Source organism: Branchiostoma belcheri, unplaced genomic scaffold (genome assembly GCF_001625305.1).
Source record: "Branchiostoma belcheri isolate BF01 breed outbred unplaced genomic scaffold, Haploidv18h27 scaffold4, whole genome shotgun sequence".
NCBI lineage: Eukaryota > Metazoa > Chordata > Leptocardii > Amphioxiformes > Branchiostomatidae > Branchiostoma > Branchiostoma belcheri.
In genome coordinates, this window is record NW_017804020.1 from 1701978 (window position 1) to 1714576 (window position 12599).

The 12599-nt window shown below is 44.6% G+C and overlaps 1 protein-coding gene across 8 annotated transcripts in view; it reads right to left on the reverse strand.

Annotated features, from left to right (window-relative positions):
- The window catches only part of LOC109477044, an 18275-nt gene extending 8013 nt beyond the window's left edge, over positions 1-10262 (reverse strand). The window contains exons 1-4 of one of the 8 annotated variants that reach the window (XM_019778067.1): positions 10015-10262; positions 9635-9820; positions 4016-4345; positions 3269-3468 (exon numbers count right to left, since the gene is read on the reverse strand). In XM_019778067.1, coding sequence (XP_019633626.1) covers positions 3269-3468; positions 4016-4345; positions 9635-9773 — 669 coding nt within the window. In that variant the 5' untranslated portion in view covers positions 9774-9820; positions 10015-10262. Of the gene's footprint in view, positions 1-3268; positions 3469-4015; positions 4346-9634 lie in introns of all 8 variants that reach the window. The other 7 variants (XM_019778069.1, XM_019778071.1, XM_019778070.1 and 4 more) reach the window with 7 other exon arrangements.
- Between the last annotated feature and the right edge of the window lie 2337 nt (positions 10263-12599).

The window sequence follows — 12599 nt, forward strand, 5'->3', positions numbered from 1 at the left end:
GTGTGTGTAAATACGACTACACGATATTGATTATGTAAATGAAGACTTAATTTGCATAATTAATCTTGGGGTATTTGGGTATTTAAAAGGTAAGTGAAGATTAACATCATGAAAAATAACAAGATAAACACGCATGCAAACTGGACCCTCTACGGACGGCCTCCCCCTGGCCAACTACATTTTTAGGCCGATTTCTACTACTTATTCAGCCTGCAAAGGAGTCTGTTGGAGACTATTCAATGAGGGGGCCTGTGGTAAAATTTCCTTGGGGACACATTGGCCATGGAGCCAACCTGCAGTGGACTGGCCCTGGCAGACGTCTGGCACCGAGGCTATGTGTGAACAAACATGTCTAAAACTGTCTGGCGGATACTCAAAATTTATATCTCATGGTACCCTGGGTGCCAGCCAAGTTTACAGGCCGCTAACCGTTTTTTCGGCAGCCAGGGTACTTCGCCCGCAGAGGAGTATATCGGCCTTCCTTCGTATAGGGCGGCCAAACTCCCCCCGGGGCTAGACTCCCCCGTAGCAGTAATTTACACCGGCGGGCGAAAGGCTCTTGCCGCCCGAAGAACGAGTTTGGCATCCAGGGTAATCTCATGGGTACCCTACGGTATACCCCTAAGCCACCACCTTTGGTTTGAAACCCTCCAGAACTCAAAACAGACACGACATCGCTGACTCGTAATGAAGTCAGCATGTTTCTGGATACAGATCCGTGGCGATGTGACCTCTTGCGTTGTATCACGTCCTTGTTCTTAGCCTGGTATCCAGTCTACCGTGGTTGGGGCAGGCTGTCTTCGGGGCTCTAATAGTTTTCGCCCGACCAGCTCAACAGACGGCCCGGCCCGGTAGGAGTGTTACGGCTGTGATAGAGTTTGGCACGCCAGGAGTTGATTAACTCCACAATCTCCCATCGTGAAGAACCTACCGGGGAACTTTGCTGAGGCGGGCGGGGAAGAGCTCCTGCAGCCCCGAAGACAGCCTGCCCCAACCACGATAGACTGGATACCAGGCTACCTTATTCTGTGTTTCCCTCCTGGAACAGAGATGTGTCTCGCCGCTATTTGTTTTTTAAGATTTACAATATTTGTTGAATGATTGCGAATTCGATATAACAGGTGACTATCACCTTTTGACCATGAGACAATACTGTCAGGTTTGAACCACTCACACCGGGAAGGACCCCTAGCGTTACTTTCAGCGATTAAATCAAAGGATGTGGATTTTTGTGGACCTCTGATCTCACTATTGACATTGTACAGCCACCCCCAGCCCCACTACCCTTAGCCTGGGTGCCAGACTGCTTCAGGGCCTAAACAGGCCAGCTCCTGGGATCCAGGGCCAACATGCCCCCTCAGTTAGACCCTGAGCTAACTAACTCTGTGTCTAGCGTGCTATGGGTCTGGCACCCAGGCTACGCTACCCTTGGAGAAGCCAAAAGCCAGACGAAAAGGTTTTGAGGGTCAGACGACATAAAACTTGGCACTTCGCTAAGTCGCGAAGTGAACCGCTAAGTCGCGAAGTGAACCCATACTAACCTACTGACCAACAAACCACCCAGACAAGACCTAGAACGACTTTTGCCCCTCATCTTTAGATTCTCGAGCTCGTCCGTCCATTCAAGCAAACGTGCCGGTATAGAGCCAGAGCAAAGCGATTCCAGACTAGTATAACTGGATTTTCAATGTCAATTTTCTGACCATTCTAATGTAGTATGTTGAATCCCATAGCATACTTATATCTTTGAGGCAAAAATGCGATGTTACTGAACGGAAAATGGTTGCTTGTTTCGTATCGTAGCCTTGTTCTAGCTATTTGTTGGTGGTACAAAAAGATGGACTTCTCACGTAGCCTACTTTATGGCTATCTCAAACGCTTCAAGTATGAAATGATGACGAACATGTGTTAAGCAATGACAAAAAATGTCAGTTATCAGAGAGATTTCCTAATCCAGAATATTTTTTCCGGAAAATTTATGTTTTGCCGCCCTGAAATTGCACTGAGAAAGGAAATGTTACGGTTGCTAACATATTGCCAAAACCCTCAGTGATAAGGAATAGTTGGAATAGTTTAACTTCACACTGCAAGACGTGTTTTGCCAAACAGAGCTTTACCAGAGATTCATTTAATGAACAGTTGAGATTCTGCCAACAGGAAAGGATATCGTCCGGGTAACACGTGTGTGCAGATGTTTCTGATATCTGCGATATGGCTCAACAGTTATGGTACATTGTTTTATCGTGTAAGGCCATGTTGATTTGATTATATGGATGACATCCGCGCGCGCATGAATTTTCGGCCGTTTCCAAAAAAAAAAAATTTCAACCATACTGTAAATCGTACAAAACAGTTGCAAAATGAGAAAAACTATACCATAAGTTACAAAAAAAATTAATAAAAATTATACCAATGTCGTAGAATGCCAAAATCAAACGAATTCGAAAAAAGACGAAATTGTAAAGAAATGAACTTGAAGACTAGATTATTCGCCAAACCATATTCCGTCCCATTTGCTCAACCCTCATGACCACGTAGATTTCATAATGAAAAGAACTTTTTTTGTTTTTGCAAAACTTTTTTATTCGCACGCGCGCACCAGTTTTGGGGCTCCCGGAGGATGTCATCCATATAATCAAATCAACATGGCCTAAGCCATGTTCCATATATGTTGTATCACCTTTACAAAATCGTAAAATGTTAGTCTCGATACAAAGAACTCATTATAAGCATTTCTATAGACGTTAGAGTAGATATCAGCTAGATGTGTAGTACCTCTGACTAGCTTGCCATACATTGTACCTGTTATTGTTGTGCAATAAAATTGACTTGACTTGAATAGTAAACTAGAAATGTAACATTTGCAAGGCAAATGCATAATGTTTACCTTCGCGCATATGATCTGCTCTGTTAATTCTAACTCAAACACATTCATGTATATTGTCAGAGAGGAGTCTATGTCCCTCCTGCTATAAAATTGCAACATGATGTAACCCAACGCTAGTTACCATGGAAACAGACTGTCTGGTTCAGGTCATTGGCTAGCCTCTACCGTGGGTCGCAAATTGGAGCTTCTATGGCCCTGGATCTTCTCTGGTATACTATCCCTTTATTTCGGCCAATTTCTACTATTTTTCCAGCGATCCGCGGTGCCTGGTAGAGGCTAGTCATTGGTCATTGGTGTTTGGAGAAGAGGAAACAGAGCGAAATCAATATGTTTTCCTTCGTAAAACATAGATAGGAAACAATAAATGGCAAGACGACTTACTCCAGAGCCGCTTGTTGTTGTTGTTGTCGTCGTCGTTGATGATGTTGACGTTGTGGACGTGCTGCTGCTCTCGAGTCTCTTCTTCATCTCCGCGGTGATGTTGAGGACCAGGTCCGGGTGGGTGATGTTCAGGATCTGCCAGATCCCGCTCACGTTCACCTGCAGCTGGTAGAACTCTGCTGCCGAGACGTAGTACCCAGCTAGCAGATACGGGGGGCATCCTTCGTGTTATAGCAACGTTCGGGCATAAAAGCATCTCAGGGGATGGACACTAGCCTCTACCAACTCCCCTGTCTATTTCTACTGCCAATTTCTACTCTTTTTTTCCAGTCGCCTCTGAGGCCTGGTAGAGGCTAGATGGACACACATGCTGGTTGGGTGGCGCGAGTGTGTGGAGACGATGTATGATTCAAATAATTGGTGACGTAAATTGGACAAATGCTAACAAGACTGGACACTGACTCTACTGCCAATGTCTACTCTTTCCAGTCGCTTCTGAGACCTGGTAGAGGCTATGGACACACGTGCTGGTTGGATGGCGCGTGTGTGCTATGTGAAGTGTATGAGTCGAATATTTGGTGACTTAAATTGGACTAATGCTAACAAGACTTGACTTAGACGCACTATTGTAATGCATCATTACCATTTTCTATCAAATATAATATCTAGTAGCTACACATGTTCATTAGCACCAATATTAGTCTAGCTGGTAACTCGCATGAGGTTTGAACGCTTATTACGACTTACCAGAAGAGGACGGGTACGAAGGATACGATGGATACGAGGGGTAAGGGTACGGGTAGGATGGGTAGGGGGAGGGGTAAGGGTAGGGGTAGGACGGGTAGGATGGGTAAGACGGGGCCGGTCGCTGCGGGCAGGGCGCTCGGCAGCTCTGCGGGCACATTTCCAGCATGTACCCGGAGTTCTCCACGCACTGGTTGTTCTTGGCCCACTCGCTGCACAGGTTGTGTTGGTCTCCACAAGCTGCAACAGATGGTGATGGTTGCGGTTGATAGTTGTACGATTTGTCGTAGCCATAGGAGGTGGGATAACTGGCGGATGGGTTCGAGGAATCAACTGGAACAAAGAGTGTTAGTGGGTTATCAACTGTCGTGGTTTTCACGTAAACGTCCATGCAGCAGGCAATGGTCAGTGCGTAGTAACAGTGTGGTACGTGCAGGGGTGTCCAACGTTGCACGGTAAGAATCTTACAGCCTGGTTACCAAACCTATTATAGCTCCCGAGTCCTACAGCTCTCCGCAATGAGAGGCTGTAGGACTCGGGAGCTATAATAGGTTTGGTAACCAGGCTAAGAATCTTACACAGTGACGTCTTTACGAGCTGAGAAGAAGTATAAGAACTTCTCCGTGTATATTTATAGCAAGAGGGGATGCTTCACGTGTCAGACATGTCAGGCATAATAAAAGCAAACACACAAATAAAAACAAGGATCACGGAAAAACAAAACATGCACTTGAGAGAGTTGGGTAGAAAGAACACGTGGACATGTTATACAAATTTTGTTTCCTGTGGTGAATACGAACTGCAAGCCAAACACACTTCTTCAAGCATTATTATGTACAGTATTTGGTGAAACGTGTTGTGAGAAGGGGTGAACATGCTTCAGTACACCACGTGGAGGTTGGATATGAGGGTGTTTTGTTATGAAGGCCCATCTAGCCAGTTATCCCCTTGCCATAGACGTAGACAAAGGGGAGTTTTGACGCCAGGTATCTGCTACTAGAAAATAGATATATCCCAAGAGTTAACGTTCTCCAAAAACGTTTATACCTTTTTATAGGCTACATATATAACTTCGCCGTTCAGACTACCTTAAAGGTGCATTGTGTAACATTCGGACGATATATATCAGATTTTCTGGTCATTTCTTTACAATGTAAGTTGAGTCAACCCCATCATTCAGGGAGTAGAGTGCCAAAGTATTACACAATACGACTGTTTGTTTACATTATGGTATTTTGCGGTGGTGCCACAAAATGAATACACCTCATTTGGGCTGTTTTATTGCCAACTATAAACGTAAGAAATAAGAAAGGTGGAAAAATTAAACAAAAATATGTTGAAAAGTGGAATTAAATTATTTTTTTCAATTAAAATAGTATGTTTATATTTTAGTTTTCCTACAGAATGTTACATAATGCTCCTTTAATTGTGAGTGCCTCTATACCAGTACGATGCCCGAGTAACGAACATCTGAGTGACACGAAGGTTCTACAAGCATATCTCCAACCTCTTCACACAGGCGGCAAAACTACGACTCAAGCAATGGCATGGCGGCAGGTCTGGCCATCAAAATTAGCCGTTTGGAAAGGACAGAACAGTCCAACATACATGTAGGGCATGTGATCACTGCATTCTACTTCTTCATGCTACAGGGACCAAACGACATAAGACAGCAACATCAGCAGTCTTGACAACGGACCACCAATTAATTTCTTAAATGCCCGAAGTGTGGACGACTGATCTCCAAGCAGATCTTTGGTGGCTGCAAAGATCTCACAGGAGAATTCCCCCACAAGACTACCTTGCGGCAACTTGTTGCCACCTTTCTGTTAACTCTTATCTTCTCTGTTTCAGTTCCAAAGCCACTGTTTTCTATTTAATGGTAATGCTAGATGAAGAAATGGTTCGTTGAAACGTCTTAGCCATTGCGAATTTGCGATGAGTGTTTTTTCTAATCCTAAAGGAATGTTCTTGCCCTTTGACATTTTACTTCCCATTGACTGAAACCAGGTCCGTAGATTATGAAGATAAACAACACCAAGTGAAGAATTCTACCCTTCGGGTGACGTTTAAATCTTTCGAAACGGAACACCTTATCAAATGCACAAATACAATGCATGTGCCCGAAATGCTGAAGTGGGGATTTGGTCTCTTATCTTTATCTTTGGCAGCTGTATCAAGGGCGTCTCACTAAAGCTGCCAATGACAGACGATGACAGTACTATTTTAAGAAACATCTAAATGAAGAACGGCTGGATCTCGTACGTCTTTTGTAACTAGAACTTCAACGGAAGACGGTTCAAGATGGTTTCACAAAGTAGACGTATTTAGGAGACAGAAACGGATGGAACCCCGGGACACAACACTTTTCTTATCAAGTTTCAAAAGGGATATAAGAAAAGTCTGATTTCTTACTAGGCACCTTTTTCGTTAGAACGGAAGGTGTGACATCATACAATTTTACAAGTAGCGGCAGGTGGTCTATAGGTTTTTAATGTCGTCTGGAGACTATTGAGGTTTGAACCTCCTTTCTGAGACGACATTTCGAATTCCGAACTGACAAAGTCCCCACTGGAACCAGTTATATGATAGGAAAGGGTCTTCCCTTCTGCGGTTATCTTTAAGACGATCCTAACCTTTTCACTCCAAAGGTGACAAGACTGTTGCATGCCGGGGGTGGAATGTGGGGGAGGGGGGCATCATCCCAGTCAGGTCTATTTCAAGGTCAACGACTTGAGGTGAAAGATTGTCAGACGATAAGAATGACCTGTTCTGTGTTCCTGCCTAAACCAGCGCAGTTTTTCTGTCACTTTTTGCAGAGAAAATACAAATTTCTCTTGAAGGTGACATTTTAAAACCAAACATTGCGTTATCGTTAAAACGAAGGTCAAAAACAAAAGCCATGTAACAGTTACCATCCTAGTTATTTTTTTACCTCGCTGTTGCGCTATTTGTAACAGCATACACAGGGAGCGAGCTAGCCTGGATGCCAAACCCATAACACACTAGGCCCATAGTTATTCTGGAAACTGTCTGGTACCCAGGCTAGAAAAGAGCATACAAAGCTAGTAGAATACTAAATACTGCTCGGGGGCAATGGCGTACTGCCAGTACTCCAGTAACCTTGTGTTGTTTCCTATTCTCTGACATATAATGTCCCGGTTTGGCAAGCTTACCAGGAAAGGGGGTGCCCTGTTAGAAGTCATTTCTGATTTGATTTGCGAGCCAAGTTTTTGGAACACCAGTGTCGTTTCCCCTAGGCAAATGGTCTATAAATGCACCCATCATAGTTTACGACAAACAGGGCAAAATCATAGCATAAAACAGCGATATGCAGAACTAACACACTGGCAAAGAAAAAAAAATCTCGGGTACGCACCCCCAAACGCCCTCCCCCGAGAGTTTCGGTATTTTATGACGGGCCAAGATCATGATCTTTGAGTCAATTTTTCTTGTTGTTCCAACAAAATACTGTCTGAAGCAGTTATGTGGATGTCTCTGATTTTTCCTTGGAATTCCCTCAAAAACACAGGAAATGCTATTTCAGAAGGTTGAATTTTCAACATTTTCGGGGAGGGGGTCCCTCAGATAGTAAGAGGAAACCCCCCATAGCAACATCCTGGCTACGGGCATGTTTCTTCTCCACGGTCAAAACAGGTTCTAAAACAGAACCAGGCTTTGGTCTTTGCAGTGCCCGATTGGAGTTAATAAGGTAGCCACACTGGGGACATAAACACTGGAATGCACAGGTGATTTTCATAAAGCGTACTCCGGTCGGGGCAGGCCTTGACTGAACTGCATCATGCAGAGATGACTTCCCATTCGCGCTCGACTTTGTCTGTCCGTTCCTGTCCGACCTAGTATCCCATTTCTGTCAGATACCCACTGGGAGGGAAGGCCAACGGTACAACTCATGCATCTTCACGTGCACTGCGCTGAAAAAACTCGGTTCTGCCTGTCTGCTAGCGCGTATTGGGAGGATAATCAGCAGCACATGTAGTTCTATAGGACCGCCTCAGCTGAACACAGAGAAAGATTGACACGTCAAAACAGTTGTGGAAAAATGTCTCACTAAAAGAGTCTTTTGAAAAGCGCAGGGGTACAAAAAATGACGAAGAAAAGAGTCAGTTCACGGGCATAACTCATCTACGGTTACAAGAAGCATGGCTAAACACGGATATCTAAAATCGTTTCTTCAAAAAACGGTAACTTTGCGGTGAAACCAACATTCCTGCACGCAAACGTCATTTAATACATATGTATAGGAAAACTCCAAGCCCTTTGTTTGTTACGATTTTTGTACCTTGTCACTTTCAAGTTCAAATATTCGGACATCAGATTTTGGTAGAGGCTACAAAGCAGTATGAAATTGGCAAGTCAGCATCATTGGCAGATACCATCAGTACAAAAAAGCCCGATAAAACGCATAAAAACACGCCAAAGCCTAAACCTTGGAGAGTAATGCTAATGACACCCTGTCACAAAACTATGCCATTCTTTACAATCCTATTAGTCGGCTTAACTATCCAAAATACAGGGCCATTGACCTAAATTGCACAGTCATGGTCAGTCATGCTTGATGGGACCGCGATCAAATTTTATGACGTCCGCGTGACCAGTCCCACTAGCCCCGCTAGCTCTAACTACCAGCCCGCCGTCAACGACTTAGCTCGAAGCGCTAGGACAGAGGAACCAAATAGTTGCAAAACAAAATTAACATAGCGCCGATAGTTCTGTAATTAATGTTGATAAATGGCTGTCACATGAAACGCATTGCGGATCAGAAACTCTTCTGAACCAATCTATGAAATGACGTTACAAAAATTACATTCAGAATAGTGTTAAACCGCACGTATGCAAATTATGCACGCATCTTGCAGAATAATGTTTCAAGAAATTCGTACACAAACAGTCCCAGTATTATTCTCTACACAAACAGTATATTTTCGCTGGCGACAAAAACAAACCTTGCGGCCGGGTTGCCCAAGAAGAAGGCAGGAAGACGTAAATCACTTCAAGCCGCCCTCCGCCATATTTCCTACCCATCTACAACAACCTGGAGATGAAAGCTGACACAATAAGAACAAAATGACGGCCGAACGCCAAGAAGCCGCGGCGATACCCTTTCAACTATCTCACTGGGAGTCAGGGCAAGAAAGAGGAAAGCGCGCCAAAATCCGTGAACTTGAGCCTCGAGGCTTCTGGCTACCCGCCCAAGGTTGACCATCTGATCTACTTCTAGTATAAAAGATCCATGCCCAATTTTATCCTCAAATTTTGCGACGTCGGAACTGGAGATGTGAGCATAGCAACAGACTTTTTCACCGTGCAGTCAGAGCACCCTGGTGATACAACCTACTGAACCATCGGCTACACTGATCATCAGAGATCAGACTGGGTGAATCCCCCCTGGGAAAGATAATGATTACCCGCAAAGTAAAGCTAAAAGACATTTTCTCCCGTCCTGATGAGTTGGCTGCCACGTCACAAGCCTTCTTTCCCCGCTAAAAAACAACATCACAGGCCTCTCTCTAACGAACAACACAAGTGCACTGAGGGGGTTTTGGTGGTGTCGGCGTGCAGGAGAAGAGTTTGAAATCTGAAAAGAAACATGGCACTCACATATCTCGTACGACTCAGTAATTTCGATGACCTTACCGCCGCCGCCGTAGTTAGTGTACTGACTGTAGTACTGTCCCTCTCCTCTTTGCAGCAAAGTCCAGCAAATGGACAGGAAGACTAAAACTCCGGCGGGCGCCATGCTTAGCTCGCCTGGTCTGGCTGCCCGGTGCCCGTTGAACTGGTAACCTGGGGAATAAGACGGCAAGATAGGTGGCTCTTTTTGGAAACAATTAGGAGGTTCCCCCGATTCTTCTGGGGTTTTTAACTAGGAAGCGCAGGAAGAGAGCCTGTTTACATACAAAACGCTGGATATGCCCGCAGAGGGTAGCACAGCGTGCGCGCAAAAATCGCCAAATGGAACTGGAAAGTTTTGTCGACACCTCTGTGCCGAAAGTCCCAAAGTGGAAGGGTGATGCTCCCCCGGTGAAGATGCTCCCCGTAAAAAAGGTGGAAGTTCTCCTCTCAAAGCCTGGCGGTCGTCAGCGCGTCACCTCTGGCCCGTTCCCAAGGTCTGGCACTGGACGAGACAGATCGGTATCCTGGTCTGTAGGCGCGGGAAGTACACCCGATCCGTACAGACACATGTGGATCATTACCCGCGGTTATTGGTTCCAGTCACCGACCTCCAACTCAAGGAATTACACAGGCTCGCACTGGCAAGATGTGGCGGCGCACAACTGTTCGATGACGTACGTTGAAAACTTTTAAAGGCACCCAATGCAATTTCAGGACGGAAAACAAAACATTAAAAAATATTCTGGATGTTTACATCTTTTCCATTTTCATCATCATTTCATACGTCTTCGGAAGCGTTTGATTCGCTACCCAAATTTGCTACCTAAAATCAAGCAACGCCAGGCGTCTTTCTTTTTAGGTACCACCCATAAATAGAAACAGCCTACCATTCAAAAACGAGCAACCGTTTTCCGTCAGTGACATTGCATGTTGCCTCACAGATATCGGTATGATATGGAAGTGATTCTGTTGTTCATTACATAGATTACTAGTAATTGACCAATGGAGTTTAACCACCGTAGTATTTATTAGTGTTCATTTGCCCGCGCAGTTAGGGAAGGGGAAATCAATTAACCATCCCGCGGAGTGACTCTCCTGGCCAATTATTCATTTTTGTCGAATTTTACGATCCGTACCCCCGTAGGAAGGCCTGGTGGAGGCTATTACATAAAGATTACTTATTGGCAGAGGTAATTTCCTTTGGGGCATTCTGGCCCTGGAGCTGAGGACCTGGCCTGTGTAGGCCCTGGAAACAGTCTGGCACCCAGGCTACAAGACGTGTGTGACTACAGTACAGGTACACAGCCCTTACATCAAGGATCATCACGTGTACTATATGTAGGCTACATATAGTGCACTTGATGTATTAAGGGTACTATAGCCTCTACCAGGCTTCGGGACGCGGCTGAAAAGCACCCGGCAAACTATACTCTCCAGCCGACCAACTCCCCTGGCATGCCTGTTAATCTCTCTCAATTTCTACTCTTTCCAACCGGTGAGCCTGCTGGTAGAGGCTATACTATTTCATCTGTTTAAACGATTCTCGCATCTCACAATAATCTGGGATCACGTATACTATATACTCCAGGAGTAAATTTACTAGAGAGTTTTTTCTTCATTATCACTTTTATTATCGTTACGGTAACAATTATTCTGACCAGTGACCCGCCAAGTGTTCTTCTATCACCGCCTGGTGGCATATGGCCGGACCAAGGTCTGTCCTAGTCAGCCGAGTTAGCTCAAAAACTCACCCAGGACAATGCTACAACACTAGAAGCGTAGCCAACCCCAAAAGTTACAACATTGAGGTTAAATGTTGTCTGTATCAACAAAAAGAGGGGGGTCAGCCAAAACTACCGCTGAGCAACTTGACTCACGGAGAGGGGCCTTGCCAAACGCGTGTTCGGCACTGGCCTTTTAAACAGGGGTGCTAGAGTATACATTGCAATTTTACGGAATACAGTGCAATTTTACAGAATACAGTGCAATTTTACTAAGTATACAGTGCAATTTTAGAGAATACAGTACAATCGTATTAGTATACAGTGCGATTTTACGGAGTACAGTGCAATCGTATTTTACTAGTATACAGTGCAATCGTATTAGTATACAGTGCAATATATACTAGTATACAGTGCAATTTTACTAGTAGTATACAGTGCAATTTTACTAGTATAAAGTGCGATTTTACTAGTAAAACTGCACTGTATACTAATACGGTAGCATTGTATTCCGTAAAATTGCACTGTATACTAATACGATTGTACTGTATCCCGTTAAATTGCATTCAGCAGCATTGTATTCACTGTATACTCTGGCACCCCTGTTAAGCTGTATGTCAACAAACTCAACGAAGCGCCCAGCTGATGAGCTTAAAATATGCTCAGGGAAATCTGCATCCGTCAACAAATCCAGAGAACCCTTGTTGTGGATGATTAGCTGCCAACTGTTATGTTACAGACCATAGGGTTCATACTGACGAAAGATGACAACATTGTTTTGGGACAAAAGCCAAAACTGATAGTAAGGATCAGTAAGAACATGTTCTTTTTGCTTCCCACGGAGGTACGAAACTGTACTGTATCGCGATCGAGAAAACTCTCTGGCATCTCTCCCACAGTTACAAACGGTCACAGAAATCGCCCGGGGACAGTTATCTTGGCCACGGCTTGTTTCCTGACGGTTACTAGTAAGTTCGAGAAGCGGCTGGAAAGTAGCCTGGTTACCAGACCTAGTTTTAGATCCCGAGTCTTAAGCTTTGTGCTCTCCTCTATTTGCGGAGAGGATAAAGACTTTGGGAGCTAAAATAGGTCTGGTAACCAGGCTAGCTGGAAAGAGTAGAATGTGGCCAATACCAGGGGGGTTGGTCCACTCCTCGGCTCCTGGCATGTTTGTCTATTTGGCCAACTTTCTATGTCTTCTATGCGCTTCTGAATCGTGTTAGATGCTA